Source organism: Pimephales promelas, chromosome 13, assembly GCF_988280905.1.
Source record: "Pimephales promelas chromosome 13, fPimPro1.hap1.1, whole genome shotgun sequence".
Lineage (NCBI taxonomy): Eukaryota > Metazoa > Chordata > Actinopteri > Cypriniformes > Leuciscidae > Pimephales > Pimephales promelas.
Window position 1 is genome coordinate 34295557 of NC_142781.1, and position 23329 is coordinate 34318885.

Here is a 23329-nt window from a genome sequence, read left to right on the forward strand (position 1 = left end):
AAATGGTATAACCAATAGATGCAATGCAATGCTACATACCCGTGTATTGTCAAAATTGCACATGGACTTTATTGCCTGTATATTCCACAAGTTCTTTCCCTCTGCAGAGGCAAATACGATTCGGGAATAGCTGTCACCTGTAGAGAGACAACATTTAATTAAAGTGTCATCAAATGCAACCTGTTTTAGTCTGGCTGAGTTGGAAAAAGTCTCAAAAAATGTAAAAGTGGGAGAATAGAAGGTGGGAAAAGGGGAGAAAACAACCAATAAAACACATTATACAGAGATGAATATTAAAATATGACCACGGAGAAAAAAAAAAATGATTTTAGGGCATCTTGATGCATTTTAAAGATATAACCCTATGTGTTTTGGGGTTTCATGACCCTTAAAACTAAGAAAAACCTCTCATTGGTCCACTAGGTGGCAGATTTGATACATGTCACCACATCTCCAATAGCGTATGTCATAGATCTGTGCTTCATTTTTGACGTATATTGCCTCCAAAATACATTTGTCAGCGGCAAATCAGCATATTAGACTGATTTCTGAAGGATCATGTGACACTGAAGACTGGAGTAATGATGCTGGAATAAATTACATTTGAAAATGTGTTCAAAATAAATAAATAAAATAGAAAATAATAGTAATATCTTTAAATTGTAACATTTTACAATCTGAAATACTGATTTTATTGTATTTTTGAAAACCGAACCAATGGTTTTGGAGTGTGGTAATTTCTATTATCATAAGAGTGAATGTAAAAACTCACCTGGTACATCACAGAAGAAACTGTCTTTACTGAAATCCCACTCCGCTTGTCTTTTTTTTCTATCATAGTGATCCTTGGGCCACCGGTCATCTTGGTGACTAAAACACAGAAAAGGAGAGTATTTGCAACTTAAATCAATGCATTTCAAAATATGGCTCAATATTAACCTCACACGAAACCATGATCTAGCGGTTCTTAACTTGCGATCTGATTCTTGTCAGATTTAGAGAGATTTAATGAATGAAAAATCACAACACTTTATTTTAATAGTCCACTTTAGATGTTCTACTAACTATAAGTAACTTTACAAGTACATATGGGGTTAGAATTGTTGCATTATTCCAAATAAATAGATTGAGATTCACAAATAAATGTAGAGAGATTCACAAAAATGTATCAAATTCATATATAAATAGATTAAGATCCACAAATAAATGTAAAAAGTTCCACAAAAAATATAAACTCACAAATAAATTAAATAAGATTTGCAAATATATATATATATATATATATATATATATATATATATATATATTTCACAAATGGGTTTTATTTGTAGATTTTGAAACACAAACACAGGATTGGTTGTAGCGAAAACATGCTATGGTTGGTCAGCTCAATGAGGCCGTTATCTGATTGGCTCGAGGAAACAGGGGGTGGAGTCCGCTTATTTGTGAATTTGTCTGCACTACAAATGCACAAGAAGAGATTCACAAACGTGTGCAGCGATTTACAAATGCACAGAAAGCAGTTCACAAATAAATGCCAAGCAGAGTTGTGTTTGTGATGTAAAACACATTTGCAAAAAATAAAAATAAAACTTTGTTTGCAAAATCTCATTTTATTTAATTGTGACTTTTATATATATTTTTTGTGAATCTCTTGATATTTATTTGTGAATCTCAATCTATTTATTTGGAATAATGCAACAATTTTAACCCCATAACAGCATGCTTTATTCCACTAACCCGAACTCTAACCCTAACCTAACAGTCTACTAATACTCTGAGCGTTAGCTGACATGCAGTTGCAAAGTTACTTATAGTTAGCAGAATATCTAAAGTGGACTATTAAAATAAAGTGTTATGATTTTTAATTCATCAAAGCTGTCTAAATCTGACAAGAATCAGATCGCAAGTTAAGAACCGCTAGATTATGGTTTCGTGTGACAGGGAGTTGAGGTTTTATTTGGGTAACTTTCAAGTAGAATGTCTATCAAAATAAAGTGGAACCGAAAATCCTCGCTAATTATTAATTCCAGAACAATTTCAGCCACAGGAAACCCTCTTCATGTTGTTGCCATTAGAGATCCGCGATTGAAATGCCCGTTATCATTATTACTGACAGAGGGCAGGACTGTTTCTGACAGCACATCCTGTTCCACAGACAGGAAGTCTCTTTAATCAGAGGGAAGACGCCTAATACACACACGCTGAGACGGAGCCGTGCCATACACACACTCGCTTCTGTCATGATCTCTAATCCAACTTACAATGATCCGGATCAGATGAGCCAACACACATCTCATTAAATTCAGGAGCAAAAAAGTTTTCCAGTATTTCCAGTAGTCACATGGACCGCTTGTCAATGTATTAGATTTCACAGATACATAAAATTAGTACGCTGGTGTGCAGAATTTTATGCATTTGAAGGAGTATTTCACTTTAAAAAAAACATATGCTGATAATTTTCTCACCCCCATGTCATCCGAGATGTCCACGTTTTTCTTTCTTCAGTCGAAAAGAAATGAAGGTTTTTGATGAAAACATTCCAGGATTTTCTCCATATAATGGACTTCAATGGGGTCCAAACGGTTCAAGGTCCAAATGAGAGTTTCAGTGCAGCTTCAAAGGGCTTTAAACGATTCCAGACGATGAATAAGGGTCTTATCAAGTGAAACGATTGGTCATTTCAAAAACAATAAATAAAAAACATTTAAGTTTTATAAGGACAAATGGTCGCCTCTGTTCTGAGATGCGCGTTCGTGACTCTCCTGTTCGAACTCGTTCATCAAAATGAACGAATCTTTTTTCGAGTCATTTGGTTGATTCCATGAACGGAAAGATTCGTTCTTTTTTTAAATGAGTGATCGTTTCGCATGATAAGACCCTTATTCATCGACTGGTGTCGTTTAAAGCCCTTTGAAGCTGCACTGAAAATCTCATTTGGACCTTGAACCGTTTGGTCCCCATTGAAGTCCATTATATGGAGAAAATCTTGGAATGTTTTCATCAAAAACCTTAATTTATTTTCGACTGAAGAAAGAAAGACATGGACATCTTGGATGACATGAGGGTGAGTAAATTTTTTTTTTAAAAACTACTCCTTAAAGATGCATATTTCTAATTAAACATAAATAAAGGCCATTACTACAAAACCAAAATCCTGTAGACACTGCAATCCAGTAACTATTTCAACCAATCCTAGTCTGAGTTCTAATCCTCACATAATGAATATGACTAATACGAAGGAAAATATGGTTATCGGATAAGAAAGAAGTGGACTCTGTTACCTTTTGGCCTGCTCATCTGCGTATTTGAAGGGGTAGTTGGCCAGCGTCGCCTTGTATCCCGTGTTTTTCACCATGTTGTTCCATGTTACAAGTCGCTGGCCTATTGCAGTGCCCCTCGGTTCAAATCCCTAATAAGACAAATGACAACAAATCTTCACTCAGACTGCCGTTCTTCTGTAGACATTTTTCCATCAGGATTTGATCCATGTAGGGATTAATAACAACAATAAGAGCAGGGATGTCAATTAACAGTTCATCAAATAAAAGTTACAAAAATATGACATTTTGGTGATCAAATAATTTTTTTTGACTACAGGGGGATTTTTAGAAAAGCATATAAATGCTGATTAAAATCTAGAAATTGATTTTGTCGATCCAGAGCTTGTGTCTACACAGCTGACAAGTTTAATTGGTGTTAAACTAGATACACAAAATAGATGCTGAACGGTCAAAACATCCATTAGAGAAGAGCTAATTACGCCCAATTTTGATTTGTTGACTATATCAGATTTCACGACCAGCTTACATCATCTTTTAAAAGTGCCCCATTATCCGACAAGCCAAGGTAGACGTACTGAACCGGGAAAAACTGCAGCCAAAAAGGAAGTAAAAACAATTTGAAATGGATGCACAATCTCTAAAGGTCAAAACATTGGTCTCTTAAGGCGGAGTTAACAAGAGCTGATGTCATTCCTCACCGTCGCTTTTTCAATGATGGGAATATCCAATCTGTCCACTTATATCCTTTCTATTACACATATGAATGAGGCCTGAAACCGATCTAAAAATATCAAGATATGTGTGGATTTTTCCTGTGTACACATTCGTGGGTCATATCTGATCAGAATTGGGTCACTTGAACCATGTAATGTAAATGCGTCCTGATTTCGGCCCTCGAAAAACTATTTAAGGACAAAACCAAAACATTTCGCTGCCAATGTTCCTCACGCTCACCTGCAGTGGATTTGAGAAGTCAGGCAGGTCAGGCACGAGAATCCCGACCAGAGCACACACCACGATGAGAACGGTACACACCCCCAACACCACCACCGGCCAATCAGCAATGAGCTCTGCATAACTGCAATTGAGAAAGATTCATTCATCAAGCATTTAATGCACATTGCTATGGAAGCCTGTTTGCGCCACGGAAAAAAAAAAAAAAACGATTTAAAAGATTATTGCTTTTTATCTCAGAATTCAAACTTTTCTCAGAATTGTGAGGCTATTAAGTCAGAATAGTGAGGTAATAAAGTCGGAATTACAGAATATAAACAGAATATAAACTAACAATTGTGTGTTTATGTCTTGCAATTCTAACTTTTTTCTGGCAATTGTGAGTTTCTCTCGCACAATACTGACTTTTTTCCCGCAATTCTGACTTTTTTTTCTCAAAACTGGGCTTTATCTCTCACAATTCTGACTTTTTTTCTTCTCAAAACTGGGCTTTATCCCTTACAATTCTGACCTTTTTCCTGCAATTATGACTTTTTCTGGCTATTCTGAAATTTTTTCTGGCAATTGCGTGTTTATATATCACAATACTGATAATTTTTTCTCACAATACAGAATTTTTTCACACAATTTTGACTTTTATTAGGACGATTCTGACTTTTTCTTTCAATTGCGTGTTTTATATCTCGCAATTCTGACTTTTTTCCCACAATTTTTACATTTTTTCCTCATTATTGGGCTTTATATACATCACAATTCTGACTTTTTCTGGCAACTGCGTGTTTATATCTCGCAATTCTGACTTTTTTCCTGCAATTTTGACTTTTTCTGGCAATTCTGAAATTTTTCTGGCAAATGCATGATTATATATCACAATACTGAGTTTTTTTCTCTCACAATACTGACTTTTTTCCCACAATTTTGGCTTTTTTTCAGGCAATTCTGACTTTTTTCTGGCAATTGCATGTTTATATATCACAATACTGACTTTTTTCACGCAATTCTGACTTTTTTACTCAAAATTGGGCTTTATATCTCATAATTCTGACATTTTTCTTGCAATTGTGACTTTATATCTTGAAATTCTGACTTCTTTTCTCAGAATGTTGAGATATAAACTCAACAATTGCGAGTTATCAGGCCAATTCTGAAGAATAAAAAAATCAGAATAAACAGATGTAAACTCAACGGCGAGAAAAAAAGTCAGAATTGTGAAAAAAATAGTCGCAATTACCTTTTAAATGCTTTATCCAACGGTGGAAACAAACTTCCATACATTACCACTTAAATACATGCAAAACAAAATAATAAAATTAAATAATTTAAAAGAACTAATAATGTTTTTGCTAAATTTGGCAAAATCTCATAAATAAAAAAAATCGAGTTCAACAGTGAGCTTACCTTTTGGGAAACCGAAAAGGCCTCGGAGGGCTGAAAGACACAAGTAAAAAAAAAACATAAATCAATTAGATTTAAGAGCCAAACAGTGGATTAAAACTACCTGCGTGGAGAGACATGTTTTTTCATGACAGTGTTTGAACAGAGCGATCTCCAGACCACATACACATTCCTGTAGGGAAATCACAGCAGTCTCCTTTCCTTTGAATCAAAACCATCACGGATGTTCATATTAGAGGACCAAAATGGCATCAGCATGCACACACACAGATGCAGGATGCTTTTTAATACTCTAAATATGAGCAAAAGCCTGCCTAAACAAACAAATCATAAGGCAGGACATCTTTGAAGGCAACCAATATTGCTATATCACATAGTGAGCAGTGGGGTCACAGGGCCAAGAGGTGGCTGTAATTTTCTTCCTCGTCGTCTTAAAAGGGAATCCAAGGAATGCTATAATTAGTGGTTGCTATGGCACTGGGAGGCACATATGAACAAAAGCCATTGGCAAGAATTTTTCACCACAGGGCGACTTCTAGAGCAGCCGTAAATCCCTTTGAAAGTTCAACGGACACGTTAATACAACAACCAGATGTTGCAAGCACTCAGACTTTGAAGCATCTGCATATTCGGCTCAAGGTGAGTCCCATTAGGCTTTAAGAAGAAAAAAACGGAGAGGTGCGCGTCCTTCTCCATGCAATCAGAGAGAAGTACATGCAGACAGACCATAATCAAATAACCAAAGCCAAGAGTAAATAACGAGGACCAGATTTCCTCCGCTTCCTGTGCTAACGTAGCGAGGACGAGGGGAAAAACCAATGCGATGATTTATAAGGTGCGCTATCAGCGAACGCTCCATGTTTGGGCCACGGACGGAGGAATTCAAGGGCGTGAATGAGAGATGGTCCAAAGTGGAATAACGTCTATGAGATATCGGGACGGATTATTCCACTGGAGTGCAACAGTTCTTGAAAGCTATTTGGGAGTGAGCCGTGTGATTTCATATTTGGATGTATGCAACTTTTGTTCTCTGGTTAGCCAGAAAAAAAACAAAAAAATTTAATTAGGTGTAGTTCATTTGCTTCGGTTGAATAGGAATTTTTCAGCCTGGTTGCTTTGTGGAGAAATGTTTACAGCTAAAAAGGTTAATTAACTAAAGAAAATGAGGAAACAACGGTTGCGGAGGGAGTGAAGGTCAGAGGTCAAACGAGGAAGATGGAAAATAGTGTAGAGGCTTGAAAGAGTCCAGTACATGCACACTTGGTGATCTACAGTCAATTTGGACACATTTTATTTTTCTCTTTATTTACTTCATCAGAATGGTGTGACACTTTGGCACTTGATAGGTGAACACACCCAAAACGAAAAGGTTTTAATTTTTTTTTTTAAATATTGTATTATTTGTCTTTTTAGTTATTCACACTGTACAACACTTTGGTCAGTTTTATGCCGTGTGTAAATGTGCTTTATAAATTAAATTTACTTGCATTAGAAATCAATGGGAAGCAAATTTCATCTAGTGGAAGCGTTTGGTACTGCAGCCAAACACAATCTGACTGAAAGCTCATTTTTTTGAGATATCAACCTCAAATTTAAAACACTGCTTGTTTAGATCGTGGCTTTGATTTTCTCACAGTTTTAGAAAATATATTTTTCATATAAAAATATAAAACAGCATTTGTTTTATAACAATTATAAATGTTAAATTCTTTAACTTTTTTTAGGTTCACTTCTTTTTAAACTTTAAAAAGAGACCAAACTTTCAAGATTTATGACTGTTTAAGTTGAATATTAAATTTTCAAGTCTATGTTCAAAATGTGAACAAATTGATTATTGCATAGCACCAGAAAATCCCATAAAAAATACAAAATATTAAATAAAAAAAGATTAAACTAAAATATGGTTAATTTATTTCATTGAAATAAACAAGAGGGTTAAGAGAAACCCCGCCAAAAGTACTGAAATATTTAGATATGTACTTAATATTAGCAAATATTTAGATATAATTATGTAAGCCATCTATACACTACCATTCAAAAAGTTTGAGTCGGTAAGATTTTTTTTTTTTTTAAAGAAATTAGCACTTTTATTCAGTAATGATACATTAAATTGATCAAAGTGACAGTGTGGCAACAATAATCTTTTGTGTTTTTTTTTTTTTTCTCGATTTTAGGATTCAATTGTTTACGGAAAGTTCTTGCACAAAGGAAATAAAAATAAATGCTGTGTCTTTCACTCTTAAAGGAAATGTTTCTTGATCATCAGATCATCACATTAGAGTGATTTCTGAAGGGTCATGTGACACTGACTGAAGACTGGAGTAATGATGCTGAAAATTCAGCTTTCATCACAGGAATAAATTACAATTTATTTTTAAAATAATTTTTAGTTTTTAATCACTTGATGAAAAACAAAAACATGCATATACTGCATATATTATAATGGTTAACATGCAGCATTCAGTGTATAAAACACTGCAAATCTGAATAATCTTCAGGCTGAAATTCAGCTTTTATTTGTCATGGCTGAAACTATAATCACACAACAGCTGAGAACAAACCACAACGCACATGTGAATGACGTGCACACGTGTGCAGAAATGGAGAAGGCTCAATCCACGAGGTCTGGAGGTCAACGCCTGATATCTCCACATTCTCTGCTTTGACATATGTGGATTTATGGACTCCAGGCTGGATTTCAACACTGTGGCAAACAGTTACAAGCTGTCCAAGAAACATCTTCATTATCTACTGGCCTCCTACTGCAAGTATTCGACAGCTGAGACGCCAAAATACAAAACGCACAATAAAACATGCATTGCGAAATAACCCGATTAACACATTTCAACTTAAAATGGGCAAAATGCATCTAAATTGACCAAAATACCCAAATAAAGTACTAAACTCAAGATATTTGGTTAATTAACGATTATTTACAGCACATTTAATAAATGTCTGTTCAGTTGATGTAAACGTTAACCTCTGTTTATTAGAGTGATATCGTTATGACTACCCAATTGCTCATATTTGAATATTGTTATCAAATGATTTGAATCGCTAGAGATCAGCAGTTAAACATGAACACATAAATATATGAATCATAAGGAATTTATCGATTCTGATTCCAGTTCTTTATTACTATAACTATAACTTTAGTGCTTTTGATGAAGAAATGCCACTTTGGATAAAAGTCTCTGAAACCAAAATCAAACCAAAAAAATGTATGATGTTTATCTAACTGTAGAGGTTTCGACTCAAAGTCAACATTGAGATGGCTAAAACGTCATCGTTTCAAAGAAATAAGTGATTGTTGCACTTATTTTCAAGAGGTTTTTTTTTTTTAAATAATTTTTAAAATGTGCCATTTATTTGCTGATGCGCCACATAGTTAAACACTATGGAAGTCAATGAGGTCCATAAACTGTTTGGTTAAAGACATTCCTTAAAATATCTTCTTTTCTGTTCAGCAGAAGAAAGAAACTCATAGAGGTTTGGAACAACATGAGGGAGAGTAAATGATAACAGTGTTTTCATTTTTGGGGTGAACTGTCCCTTTAAATACAACATAACACCAAGCAGTATGTGTTGGATTCACTTAAAAGAAATGGCTCAATCACTGTATGTTTTCAATTCATTGAATAGAATTGCCTTTTGGAATCGAATTACACCATTCTTTTCCACTATTTATAAAAAACGGAAGTGTAAATATAAAACCACTTCTCAATACAGGAATGAACCAGGAACAAACACGTCACAATATTCCTCATTATAATAATTAATGCGCAGAATAAAAGGGGCGGGGCCTGGTTGAGTTAGTTAGTAGTGTGTTAAACTGGCGTTTACGGTAAGGGGCGGGACATTTCCCAAATATACTCCAAGCACTCGACCAATCAAAACACACTGATCCAGCTGACCAATCAGAGCAGAGTGTGCTTTTCAGAAGGAGGAGCCTCATAGAGACAGGAACTAAACAGAGCGTTACTGACGGACTGGGAAGAGAGGAGCCGCAACAATGGAGAATATGAGGAGAATAATGAACATTGAAGCAGAAACAACAAGACTTTGAAAAAAAAAAAGGTCCAATTTAAAGCCTCAAGAATCATTTCATTCAACTCTAAGAGTGTGTGAATAGCAACGGACTCTCCTTTAATATCAAGCATGTCTAGACATGGGCCAAACTCATTTAGCAAGCGCACCGCAGGCAGAGTTCATTGTTTGCGTACAACATCCAGATTCAGCTTCAGCAAAACATCAGACAGGCAATCCTGCAAAACATCTCTTTTACCAAAGCTTGATTGAGATTCAAAGGCTTGGGCTCGATTCTCTCACTCATTTTTTTCTTTTTTTTTTCAGGCCACAGGATCTAAGAAAGAAGTTCACGACCCCAGACGCAAAGCCAGACAGTACTGTACTAGTGTATTTCCCATGAGTCTTAGCAACACAACACTCGGGGAAAACAACATCGTCACAAGCTCCACTAAAAAGAGGGTGTGCAATTCGAGGTAGAAAGAAGGTTGAGTGTGAATGGGACAGGAAAAGAGAGGAAATGAAAGGAGAAGCCAGGAAATTTGAGGAGACAGACAAGATAGCGAAACTTTGAGAGATTTCAAGATGGATTTCTATGGAAAATTCCTAACCGGAACATTTAATGGAAATGAAACTGAAATCTTGACTTGGTGAAGTAAGGGTTGATGCCCGACGAGGTGTCCATTGTCAGATATTAATGGATGACGTGCGTCGGACGGTTTCCCATTAATCCCTAGACGATGGACACCTCGTCGGGCATTAACCCGCTTATACTATCGTCACTTGCCAAATAACACATTAGTTTAGTAATATTAGATCCCTTTTTTTAATAATTTTAATTATAATTTGAATTTTAATTCGTTTTGCAATCGAAATCTAAAGTTTTCACAAACAATAACTTGGTTTCGCCTGGTGGTTTATTTAGCAACCGGAGATATTTATAGTCCGCTAAGCTCGTAGAACCGTTCAGTTTAGCTACTTACTTACGAGCCAGAAAGTTCACGTTCACGGCGCTTTAAATTTTCGCACTGTTGTGACAGCGTATGTCACGCGACAACAACATGTCGGCGATGGCGCATGTAGTACGTCCGGACAAATTCATACTATACTAACGTACTTTTTTAACGGTCGCAAAGTACGTTAAGAAAGTTAGATTTTCTCAAGGAAACATTTAAATATATAATTTTAGAGATTAAACATGAGTTTTAAGGGATACAATTATTGACTACAGGGGGACTTTAATAGTTATCGGTGTGAACGGGCCTTTAACAGGACATCTATTTTGGATAATGTGACTATAATAATGTGTTTGTAAGCAGTGTTGGGTAAGTTACTCTAAAAAAGTAATTAATTACTAGTTACTAATTACCTCTTCAACAGTGTAATTAGATTACTCTCTCTAAAAAATATTTAATTACTTTTAATTACTAATTACTTTCAAAATCCCATATCAATCTCAACCAGCTGAATAATACAAGGATAGACATGAATCTATTTTAATTCTTTCAAATAAATACTATAAAATTGCATGAATTATCCTTAAACTGACCAAGGTGGAGAAGGTTACATTATAAAAACATACTTTTTAACATCAGACAAGACATTTTGATGTTAAACCCACTATTGTTTTATGTCTGATCTCATGACATTTTACACTTTTTTCATACATATTTTACAATAATTCATACGAATTTGTACGAGTGTGGTCGTACGATTTAGACACCTCATAAAATGCATACGAATCGCTGCGAGATCGGATTGATCTATACACAGTATTTACCTCAATTACATCAGAAGTAACTGTAATTAAATTACTGATAAATGAAGAGTAATCCCTTACTTAACATTTTCATGAGAAAAGTAATTAAATTACAGTAACTAATTAGTTACACCCAACACTGTTTGTAATGTGTGTAAACGTATTGTAATGTACAATGTAAAGCAACCTTGAGCTACGGGAAGGCGATATATAAAAAAAAACTAGTGGAAAACTAGCTTTATACAACTTCCTTTTCTCCAGTGTCTTCATTGAGATCATCGGATCTCGACGGACTGAATAGAGGAAATGTTTGGCAACTCCAGAAGAACTTCGTTTTGGCCTGATTTGGTGAGAAACCGGTTATTTCCGCGATTTCGACTCCCTTGCTGCATATCTGTACATTCAGGATGAAAACTGTACGTGCTGCGACGGTGCCTAGTGAAACATTTTTGAATAAAGCCACGATTTATTAGAAGTGGACCAAAAAATGTTGAAGGGCAATTGCTGCAAGGATCTTCTCTTTGATCGGGATAATAATAACTGCACCTGTAGCGTTAGCATCAAATACAAGATCGACTTAATGCATTCCAGCTGTTCCCTCACCCTTCTACAGGCTTCAATCTGTTTAGTAAACGAGAATAAGCAAGCTAGACATCGGCCTAATTTGAGGTTATGACTGGGTCCTGCTTGCTCTGGGTCTTTGATCATGGTTTATGGGTTTATCAGGTGGGCTTTGATCTTCACTGGGCATCTTCACCGGCTCTACGGGTTCCTCACGCACCCGGACCAAGTTAGACACGAAAAGACCTGAGATGCATCACCAGAAAATGTTTCATTCATGCTCATTCAATGCAAAACAACCTTCAAAGATCTCAAAACCTCTTAACATTGAAGAGAACCTGACAAGACCTCTAAAAAGCAGATCCAAAACTTTGACATTTATGCATACACTGAATAATGGAATAGAAATGCTTATGGCACCATTTAGCTAAAAAAAAAAAACATCCTTTGGCTGGTGTTACAGTGCAATTGAGCTGCCAAAAGTAATGTAAGTGACTGGCGGTGTGGATCACGAGCAGCGAGGGGGTTTGAAACACTGGTTCTGCTCGACTGCATGCGTTTCTGAGCAGACTTTAGAGCTAAAGCGACGCCGGTTAGGGATTAAACGCTTGTAGTGTTTGGAAATCTTTCTAGGCCTGTGACATATTTAAAAAACAAATGTAGCATTAATAAAGCATTTAAGCAAAACTCAGCTTCCAAAAACACAAGTGTAGCCTAAGGCTGGGAGAGACATTTTTTTTTTACAACAATACAGATGAAACTATCGTGCAAAAGTTCATTTATTTCAGTAATTCAACTTAAAAGGTGAAACTAACATATTATATAGACTCATTACATGCAAAGTGAGATATTTCAAGGCTTTATTTGTTATAATTTTGATGATTATGGCTTACAGATATGAAAACCTTTTCACACTATTCTCGAATTTGGGGTTTTCATAAGCTTTAAGCCATAATCATCAAACTTATAACAAATAAAGGCTTGAAATATCTCACTTTGCATGAAATGAGTCTATATAATATATTAGTTTCACCTTTTAAGTTGAATTACTGAACTTTTGCATGATATTGTAATTTTTTGAGTTTCACCTGTATATTGAAGATGAGTTAAATAACACTTTCAATAAGTGTATTAATGTAATAAAAAAAATTAATAAAAAATCCATTGCGGATTTGTAACTCGAATGAGAGTAGGGCTGGGCAATACGGATAAAAAAAAAAAATTATCGCAATACAATTTTTTAATGTCAGTCAATATCGATAATTATCACGATGAATTTCAAATTATTATTTTAATATAATAATGAATAATTATTATTTTAATTATTTTTTATTAATAATAAAAATTATTATTATTATTTATTATTTCAAATTATAATTTCAAATTATTTTTGCATTACGTTTAAAAGTAACTTTCCCCAATACTAAAAAGTCTCTGATTTAAACTTTAATAGCCAAAATGATTTTAGAGATAAATTCATCTGCAAATTAGTTTAATCTGTTAATTTCAGTGATTATCACTGTAATATTGTGCAATATTATTAGCATTTAAAATAACTGTTTTCTATGTGAATATATCGTAAAGTGTAATTTATTCCTGTGATCAAAGTCATCATTACTCCAGTCTTCAGTGTTACATGATCCTTCAGAAATCACTCTAATATGATGATTTAATGTTTAAAAATATGTATGATTATTAATGATAGATTTAATGATATATTTATGATAGATGAAAAAAAAAATCTGACAGAAAGTTTTTGTAACATTATACACTACAGTTTTTATGGGGGGGGGGGGGTAAAGAAATCAATACTTTTATTCAGCAAAGATGCATTAAATTTGATCAAAAGTTACAGTAAAGACATTTATAATGTTACAAAAGATTCTATTACAAATAAATGAAATAGAACTTTATACTCAAAGTATCCTGAACAAAATTTGTTCACAATGGTTTTCAACAGAAAACAGTATTAGAAAGATTTCTGTATGCATTTAGTCTAGTTGAGAATTTGCTTGCATTCAATGATTAGATCAAATGTAGAAATCAGACTGAGAACTGATGTTCAGAAGATTGAGAGACACGAGCTAAACAGTTGTTGTTCCCGATAACATGTAAAGGCTTCTCGAAAAGATACCATGAAACTGAGAACACAGATTATTTTCAGGCTAGTTGGCTGGTCGGGGCTTGCAGCTGTCACACACACACACACACACACACACGTTTTGTGAGTATCTTCCAGGCCTGGCTGTCCTGCAACAAAGACCTGGAAGCTTCACGTGAATCTTTCAACACTGGGCCGAACTGATCAAAGTTTCTGTTTCTGACGTTGATTAAACATCTTGCTGAACTAGCAGATTGAAGCATCTGTTGACTTAACCAGTCACGACAAGACAAGTTCCCTGCGTCAAGCCTGGCTTCTGTCCTCAGTGAAAATCAACTAATCAGAACATATCAGATGTTTAATTATCAGGAGATGCGAAATGACAAACTAAATGTCATCGGCACATCCAGATCTCTCACTCTCTGTGTTGCACCTGGTCGGAGAAACGAAGAACCTCGGGTCAGGTAAATGAAGCGTGTCAGGAAGAGTTAAACATGTCACATGACCCCAGATGGCTACATGTCAGCTCCCTCTTTTTCAGTCAACGAAACCATCAATCATTCCTCGGGAAGATCCGCTGCCGTCAGTCTCGGCCTGGAGGATCTGCAGGTGCTTTGACAATAGGGAGGCTCAATATATCTCGCCCAAAACATTGTGGGTACGGGCAATTATTATAATACATACGCATATATATATATATATGAAGAGTTCAGATGCAAAAGCCTCTAAATGCCATTTGAAATTTTCTTCTTTAATGATGATTTTTATTAAACTTGTATATTTAAGTTCAGTAATTTCACTTAAATAACAATTAATAGGTAATTATCATTGCCATTTAACCTGTTAACTGTCACCCCCCCCCCCTTTTTTGAATAGACATGAAAATGCACATTTCGAACTTAAATGGTTGTAATTCAAGAACGCTTTGGAATATAGACATATGATTGGTCTTGTTTTAAAGAAGACATTTGGCAGATTTTTGTAGAAGTGAAATAAATTAAGAAAGTGAAACAGAAAAAAAGTTATAGAAGTTTAAGTTTATGGAAATGTACAATGTAAAAATATTAATTATTCATATTTTACATAAAATATATATTTTTTTTACAACCTGGGCTACTCTAAAATGGCAGAAAGATCAAAGCCAAAAATCTGAACAAGTTGTGTTTCAAATTTTAGGTTGATATCTCAAAAAATGAGCTTTCAGTGAGATTTTGTTTGAGCGCAGTACCAAACTTTTTCACTAGGGCACAATCAGACTCCATTACTGCCCATATAAGGGCGTCTGCATTTCCATTCGTGTTTTGAGTGATATGAACCATTATTTTCACAATTTTCATACAATTTCTGAAGTAGAGATCCTATTCAGAAGTAGCATGGGAAGTTTGGCAGATTTTGATATGAATTGAACCTCTAAGAAACACATACAAAGAACACGCATGTAAGTCATAGCTAGCTGACACGTCACAAATGGTGAATTTATTATTTTTTTCTTGATATTTCAAACTTTTCAGACCTTTTTTTCCAAAACAATTGAATGGATTCTATCTTTTGAACTTTTGGCATGAAAACAAACTGAGGTATCTACCATTTTTTCATGATTTTTCATGTTTACTGCTATTTTAAAATAAAGGTCTGAACACGCCTTACGAGTATGATAATATTCTTGTTGTATATTGATAAATTATGGCTCCTCTGTAATATATTTTGAAAATCAGTCACCAAATATGGAAACTAGAGATTGTAAGCTTTCAAATGATATATAGTTTGTCAATATTATTTAAGGTATTTACTAAGATATTATTGTTTTAAAAATATAGTGGCAAACGTCCCACCTGTGGGACGGTGACAGTTAAGTGGTGAGATCACTGAACTTAAATATACAAGTTTGATAAAAATCATCATTCAAGAAAAAAAATTTCAAATGGCATTTAGAGGCTTTTGCATCTGAACTCTTCATTTATATATATATATATATATATATATATATATTTTTTTTTTTTTTTTTTTTTTTTAAACAAATTGATCAGCTTCAGATGTTAAACGGTGATGCTGATAATCTCAACGTGCTCAAAAAATAAATGTGTCTATTACTAAAAAAAATCTAATTATGATATTAGGGCTGTGAAACGATTAATGAAATAATGACTATTGTAACGCTTGACGTAAAGCAAGTCGAATTTGTAGTTTTCTTATGTCTCATTAGAACTACAGAACCACGACCCGATCTGGCAATCAGATATCGGTGCCTATCACCCTGTTACGACTCGATGAACCACTGAAACCGTTTTGGGAACATTATTTTAAGGTAAAAAATCGTACAAATGGCGCAACCAAACAAAGGAAAGTCTGCACCTCCTCGTATTCTTCCAAGTTTCCTTAATAATAGTAGTAAGTTTAGTAAGTATCTCTGGCCAAACTATTTAAAAATGGCAGGGATATTCTGGGTACTCCATCTGGCGCGTGCAATGACGACGCAGTGAATGGTGACGATTCTCTCTGACCAATCAGCAGTCGGCATTGTTTTCACGTCACATTTTAGTACCGGCTCAGCTCGCTCATAAACTCAGTGGAGGTGATACAAAGAAATTAGTGGTGGAAATTTTGATTCTTTTCAGAGACTCGTTCATTTTTAGTTCGTTCACCAAATTGATTCGTTCAGACTCGTTCACTGATTCGTTCAGTTTTTTTTTCCATATACATTAGCAGCAGGTGCGGCAAAATGTGTTAACAACGTATTTACTTGTTACAAAATAAAAACTGATTTGACTTTATTAAAAATTGTGCCCTAGGCTACTCATTAAATTGATAAAATAAGTCTAAATAAGCGATCAAAGTCTCAACACTCTTTTTATCTTTTAAATTACACTCTTTTCGGATGACCAAATCACAAGTGTTTTTTAATCTGTTTGCATACTAGGCAGGCTAGTTAACATTTTATTTGTTTGGTCATAACGAGTTAAACGAGGAGTTATTTTCTGTATGTAAGTTATGAATTGCGCGTTCACAGTACGGATACCTGTGCTTTGCATTCACTTTCTGCTGATTGATGAACTAGATTGACAGAATGGCCGACCTGGTACACGAACTGGGTATAGCAACCAGTTCGTTCAATTCGTTCAATTCGTTCACGAACGGGAGATCTCTCTCTCGTTCAGACTCATTCAGCAGAGTAGATCCAACCAATTACATGCGCCTTCTAAGCCCAAGCTGAAATGCTATTAGCTGACGTGAGTCAAGTGACGCAAATGAGCTGGAATGACGTGACGCAAATAATCAATACTCTATTTTTTTTTAAATGTTTTACAGTTTTTAAACAAACAAAAGTACATGACATGACATATATATTTATTTTTTAAAGTATAAAACTGTTGAAACGTAAAACAACAATAATAAAAATAAATAATACAAAATGCACACAAAACAACAGTGCTAGTGGTGCCACTCATATTGAAGTTAGCAGATTACCTGATGTAGTTTGTAGATTTTAGTACAAACGAAAATTTTAAGCTGTCTTTTATTAAATTAAACCATCAGCTTGCACTGTTAACGTCGTCGTCATTATTATCTTGACGTTCAAACAACTGGTTCTTTCATTCACGAACGAGATGTATGTAACAGTTCATTGGACACGTTCAAACTCAAAGCAACTCAATAAAGGGCGTATTCGTTCACTAGATTCAACAAATCACATGCTCCGTCCTCGTATCATACTCGACGGCTATTGGCTCGAGGTTTAGTCACTCTTTGTCTTTGACAGATGAAACGGGCCACAGAGCTACACGGTTCATTGAGCTGTGCATGCGCGCAATAGCGGCGCGCAGTGGTAGAAGGGGGAATTTCAGTGAACGAGAAATATGAGTCAATGGATAACGTGAACGAGAATGATTCGTTCACCTAAAAGATTCGTTCAAAAAGAACGATTCGTTCACGAACGTAACATCACTAAAAGAAATTTACCCGGTACAGGTACAACTTTTACGCGAGCCGAGCCGAGTCGAGCTGGTACTGTGTAGTGGAAAAGCGCCATTAATGTTAAAATGTAGTAGTTTTCCCCAAATACAGTGCGGAGGAGATGCTCACCTCAGCGTGGGCATGTTGGGCTGGTTCTGGAGATGCTCCTGCCAGTGATGCTGCATGCAGAAACAGCGCACGCCCTGCACACAGCAGGAGCCCATGTGGGCACTCTGGAAGAGCGCGAGGTCCTGCGGGGTCCCGTTACAGCACACGGCAGGCCGAGGCGAGCAGTACACGCAACACGCCGGAGGCAGGGAGTTGGGCAACAGAACGGCCAACCTCGGAGAATCATGCGACGAGGAGCTCGGCGAAGACGGGAGTGCGCTTCCGTTGGCTTTGAGTCCGCCATTTTGGCTCGACCGGGTCTGGTCATCGGGATGCGTGGACACTCCCTGGTCCCGGTCCTGGTCTTCACTGACATTAGCGGCAGGGAAACCTGTGGCGGATCCGCCGTTGCTGAGGGGCCGGAGGTCGGAAGTCATGATCCTTCCTGATCCGGACTTAATCTGCAGATAAACACACAATCACGGTCACTCACGTACAGATGCACACACCATAACCACTAAAAATCCATCAGTGTCTTTAGCTTTTATTCATTTTTAATTTTATTATTTATTATTTATCATTTAATTTCTTTAAATATTCACATAATGAGTGAATCATTAGTTACCAATAACTCAGGAGATCGAGAGACCGAATCATTAAAACGACCAAGTCAGAGTCAGTTGTTCACAAATCTTTTTGACATTTTATATTTTAGCGCATTAAACTAAATAAAAATGAGAAATGTTGCCTTGAAAATTTTAAAATATTTGTACGTTTTTTTTTCCAAATAATTTGAGTTCAAATTAATTTTATTTCAATAATTTTTTTTATTAATTTGATTTATGGTTTTATTATTTTTAACTATAATAACGCTTGCAAAAAAAAAAAAAACATAAGAAATATAATTAGTCATTAACTCATCATCCTTCCAGCTCCTTTATTATTCACATAATGAGTGAATCATTAGTTACCAATAACTCAGGAGATCGAGACCGAATCATTAAAACGACCGACTCAGAGTCAGTTGTTCACAAATCTTTTTGACATTTTATATTTTAGCGCATTAAAGTAAATAAAAATGAGAAATGTTGCCTTGAAAATATTAGGGCTGTATTCAACCAAAGAAATCCTTAGTCGACCAAAGTCGAGTCCTGCTCGACGATTAGTCGACTAAAAAAAAAAATAAAAATAAAAAAACGTGATATTTTGATTAAACATTTTTTAAACAATTGTCATTGAGCATTTATAAAACAACAACGAAAAAACATCACAAATAAATAAAACTATAATAATAATATAATTCTTTGAAAATTAAGTGATTTTTTAACTGCAAAAAGTGAAGAGCTCTGTCCTAGATCTATAGTAACAGTCACAATCGCGCACCTGACCACACCACACGCTGCAAAAAATATCTGCCACTGTGCCACATAATGAAAAATCCCAACAAAAACTCTCGTTTATACAGGCTTTATATTCTTCTTTACTTTCAAAGCTATGGGTTAACTTTAGTCCTGACGATCAAGGCGTTTTAAACAACACTCAAAAAAACCCAAATAACTTAAAAACAATCCTATAATAGGCTGTACCGCGTATAGGTTTATTTTCGTTTTGTTGCATTATTTAGGCTATTTTCAAATGCGTCAAGTGTACAAATAAAAACGAAAACATTAAGAAAACACAATCTATTGAGTTTGCATGATATAGCCGTTAAAAGGCTGCTTTTGCGCGCTCAAGTTCGATTTTAAATGTAGGCGCGCGACTTGCGCGCTCATAATGGCAACGCGATCGCCTCCCTCCACAGTCTTGTCGTCTTTGTTTTAAAATGCAGCCAGACAAAAGATTTATATTTCCTGGACATTTTGTCGACTAAAGCCAAAACAAGCAGCGTTCTAACAGAATGAATACAGCATCCCTTACCGAGCGCGAGCAGCAGCGCAGCCAGCCACAGGTGCGGTTCCCGAGTGTATTATGTGTGTGCGCTAAACTGTGGCGCAGTTACAAAAATAGCCTAAATTAAAGCATTTTAAAGTTGGGGACAAAACATAGGCTAATTATATTTAGAATACAGTAATAAATAACTGATTATAAATGAATAAATATCAAGGAGTAAGTCATTGAAAAATTCCTTCTATTGGTAAAAAAAAAAAAAAAAAATGCAACTGGTCGACCAATAAGAATGTCAGTCGACCACGACGGCATCGACCGATTAGTCGACTAAACGACTAAAGTTGACAGCCCTAGAAAATATTAAAATATTTGTACGTTTTTTTCCAAATAATTTGAGTTCAAATTTATTTTATTTCAATATTTTTTTTTTATTAATTTGATTTATGGTTTTATTATTTTTAACTATAATAACGCTTGCAAAAAAAAAAAACATAAGAAATATAATTAGTCATTAACTCATCATCCTTCCAGCTCCTTTATTATTCACATAATGAGTGAATCATTAGATTGATTCAAACCAATAATTCAGGAGTTCGAGACCGAATCATTAAAAAGAACCGAGTCATTTTTGACAGCCTTGATTCTGAAAATATTTTGCTCATTTATTTTTTATTTATTCTTCATTAAAAAGTTTTACCAAAACCAACAAACTCCAAGATTAAAATAAATAAGTAAATAAATAATAATAATAATAGTTTTTGCAAATAATGCAAATTACAACATGCATTATTTATATGTTATTAAATAATTATTCTATTAACATGCTTTATGCTATTAAAAAAAAGGAACAATTGACATGCAGTTTCTACAGGAGGGTATTTCTATAACGTTATTGCTAAAATTAATTTTCTCTATGAAGAAGCTAAATGGGATTCGCAGTTCCACTACACAGTGGTTTGTTATTATAATTGAATCTCAGGAAGAAAAAAAAGAGCCACTTCAGACAGCAAACCGGTTCTCGGTTACCAACACTAGGGGAATATCAGGAAGAATGGCTTTGTGAACAAAGTGAATTTCAAAGGCGCTGTCTGATTGAAAAGAACAGGTTCAAACACATTGGACAGACAGCAGAGTCGTCTACGTTTCATGGCATGCTTGAATTTCAGCCCCCATGGCCAGGAAACTGTTGCAGAGGAATGACACGGGCCGATATTAAATGTTGCATTGGATGTTTTAAAGTTCACGCCATGCATATCGCAGTAAAATAAGACCCAAGCGTATTAACTCAGGTAAACGACGCACAGTTGTGATACTGGAACTTTGCCCAGACACACACACTGACGCCATGGTCAGTGCTTTCTAGTGAAGTAAATCACCCACGTTCTTGCGTGACAGGTGGAGACCTGCAAGACTCCATCGGAAACTGAAGATAGTCTCAAACCTCAGGGCGAAACATTGCATGAAGCATCCAAAATAAGTGCATGAAAGATCTCATTTGATGCAGTGTGGTGAGCAGGTTTCCCCTCTCTGACGGCCCTGTGTGTGTGTGCTGTAAACACACTGTCCGAAATACCTTCTCACACCAACAAATCTGGTTGTGTTCGCAGTTGAACCGCATCCATTTAAAAAGCAGGCAGATAGAGAGAGCTTTCTGAGAAGGGAAACCCATGGGAGGCAAACACACGCAGCACTATGAACGCTCAGAGTCATAATATTTAAAAATCTTTTTGGTCCAGGTACTTATCCTACAAGCTGCCTAAACGTAAAATAACACCATGTTCACTGTGCAAATTCAATATAGGTTCATCTTTGTCAGTTTATTTAACATTAATGCGCAGAAAGAAATATTAGGCTGCTGTCACTTTAAGACCGAATGCGAATGTTATGTTTTAGGCTTATGTTCAAAACACTCACGTTTAAGCCACTGCATTAATTTAGTCCGGTTATGTGTACTACTGAGAATAGCACATGTTGTCCCTGAGCTGAGATGTCCGTTCAAGCGCAAGTAAACGCGAAAGACGAATAAATTCTGTATTCGAGCGCTGTCTAAAACACGCCTCTCTCACGATTTTCGCCACTACTTGTGCGTTTAAAATCGTTCGAATGTGTAAACTGAAGTCAAAACACTTCCAATTGATAAACTTCCACTCTATGATGGATAAATTTAGCAGTTAATCCGCGAATCAAATGCGTGTCAAATCATGTGATCATGGATCAACTGCGATCCATTCCATCCCTAATAATAAATGAACACAATTAATATCACCCTATTGTTACCACCACAGAATAAAACATTTTAAAAGACAATTTGTGACTTTTTAACTCACAATTCTCACTTCAATCAAAAATATTACATATTGTGCCTTAAAGTCGCACTTATGAGTGTGTATGAATGCCACTGCATTAAATAATAAATGATCTGAATCTAAATCAGTTTCCATCGGGAAGTCTCCCAGACTTTAGTGGATGTGTGAAGTCGGTTCTCCTCAAGTTCACACAGGTGAGGAAGCACAGCTGTAATTCATCATTAACTAGCAACAAAGGGACACAAAACTGTTTGTCTTCATTTTCAACACTTGATGTATTGTTTTTCAATCCAAATTATACAACTATACGTGTATGTGATATCATTCTTAAAAAAATATTTAATAGCCTACAGTACCAAGCAAAAGTTTGGAAACATTACTATTTTTAATGTTTTTTTTTTAAGTTAGTCAAGCCTGCATTTATTTGATCAAAAATACAGAAAGAAAATTTAATATTGGGAAAAAAATTATTACAATTCAACAATGGTTTTGTAATTTTAATAGACTTTTTAAAATATAATATATTTCTGTGATCAAAGCAAAATTTTCTGCATTATTACTCCAGTCTTCAGTGTCACATGATCCTTCAGAAATCACTCTAATATGCTGATTTATTATCAATGTTGAAAACAGTTGAGATGTATTTTTTATAACCTGTGATTGTTATGATGAATGTTGATGAATAAAAAGTAAAAAGACATGCAGCATAGAAATATTTTGCAACATTATAAAGAACCGAAACGACCGAAATGAAAGAAATGAATAATTTTATTCACTAAGGATGTGTTAAATTGATAAAAGGTGATAGTAAAGATTTTTATATTGTTAAAAAAGATTGTATTTTGAATAAATGCTGTTCTTTAAAACTTTTTATTTATCTATGAATCCTGAAAAAAGTATCACAGGTTCCAAAGAAATATTAAGCAGCACAACTATTACTAACACTGATATTAACCAGGTATCAAATCAGCATATGATTTCTGAAGGATCATGTGAC

General features: G+C 35.2%; 1 protein-coding gene across 4 annotated transcripts in view; it reads right to left on the minus strand.

Annotated features, from left to right (window-relative positions):
* The window catches only part of disp1 (dispatched RND transporter family member 1), a 63855-nt gene that overhangs the window by 5477 nt on the left and 35049 nt on the right, over positions 1 to 23329 (minus strand). For all 4 annotated transcript variants that reach the window (XM_089118930.1, XM_089118929.1, XM_089118931.1 and 1 more), the window contains 6 exons: positions 18161 to 18600; positions 5637 to 5666; positions 4239 to 4362; positions 3285 to 3412; positions 773 to 870; positions 40 to 137 (listed from right to left, as the gene is read on the minus strand). In XM_089118930.1, the coding sequence (XP_088975056.1) occupies positions 40 to 137; positions 773 to 870; positions 3285 to 3412; positions 4239 to 4362; positions 5637 to 5666; positions 18161 to 18576 (894 nt within the window). In that variant the 5' untranslated portion in view covers positions 18577 to 18600. The remainder of the gene's footprint in view (positions 1 to 39; positions 138 to 772; positions 871 to 3284; positions 3413 to 4238; positions 4363 to 5636; positions 5667 to 18160; positions 18601 to 23329) is intronic.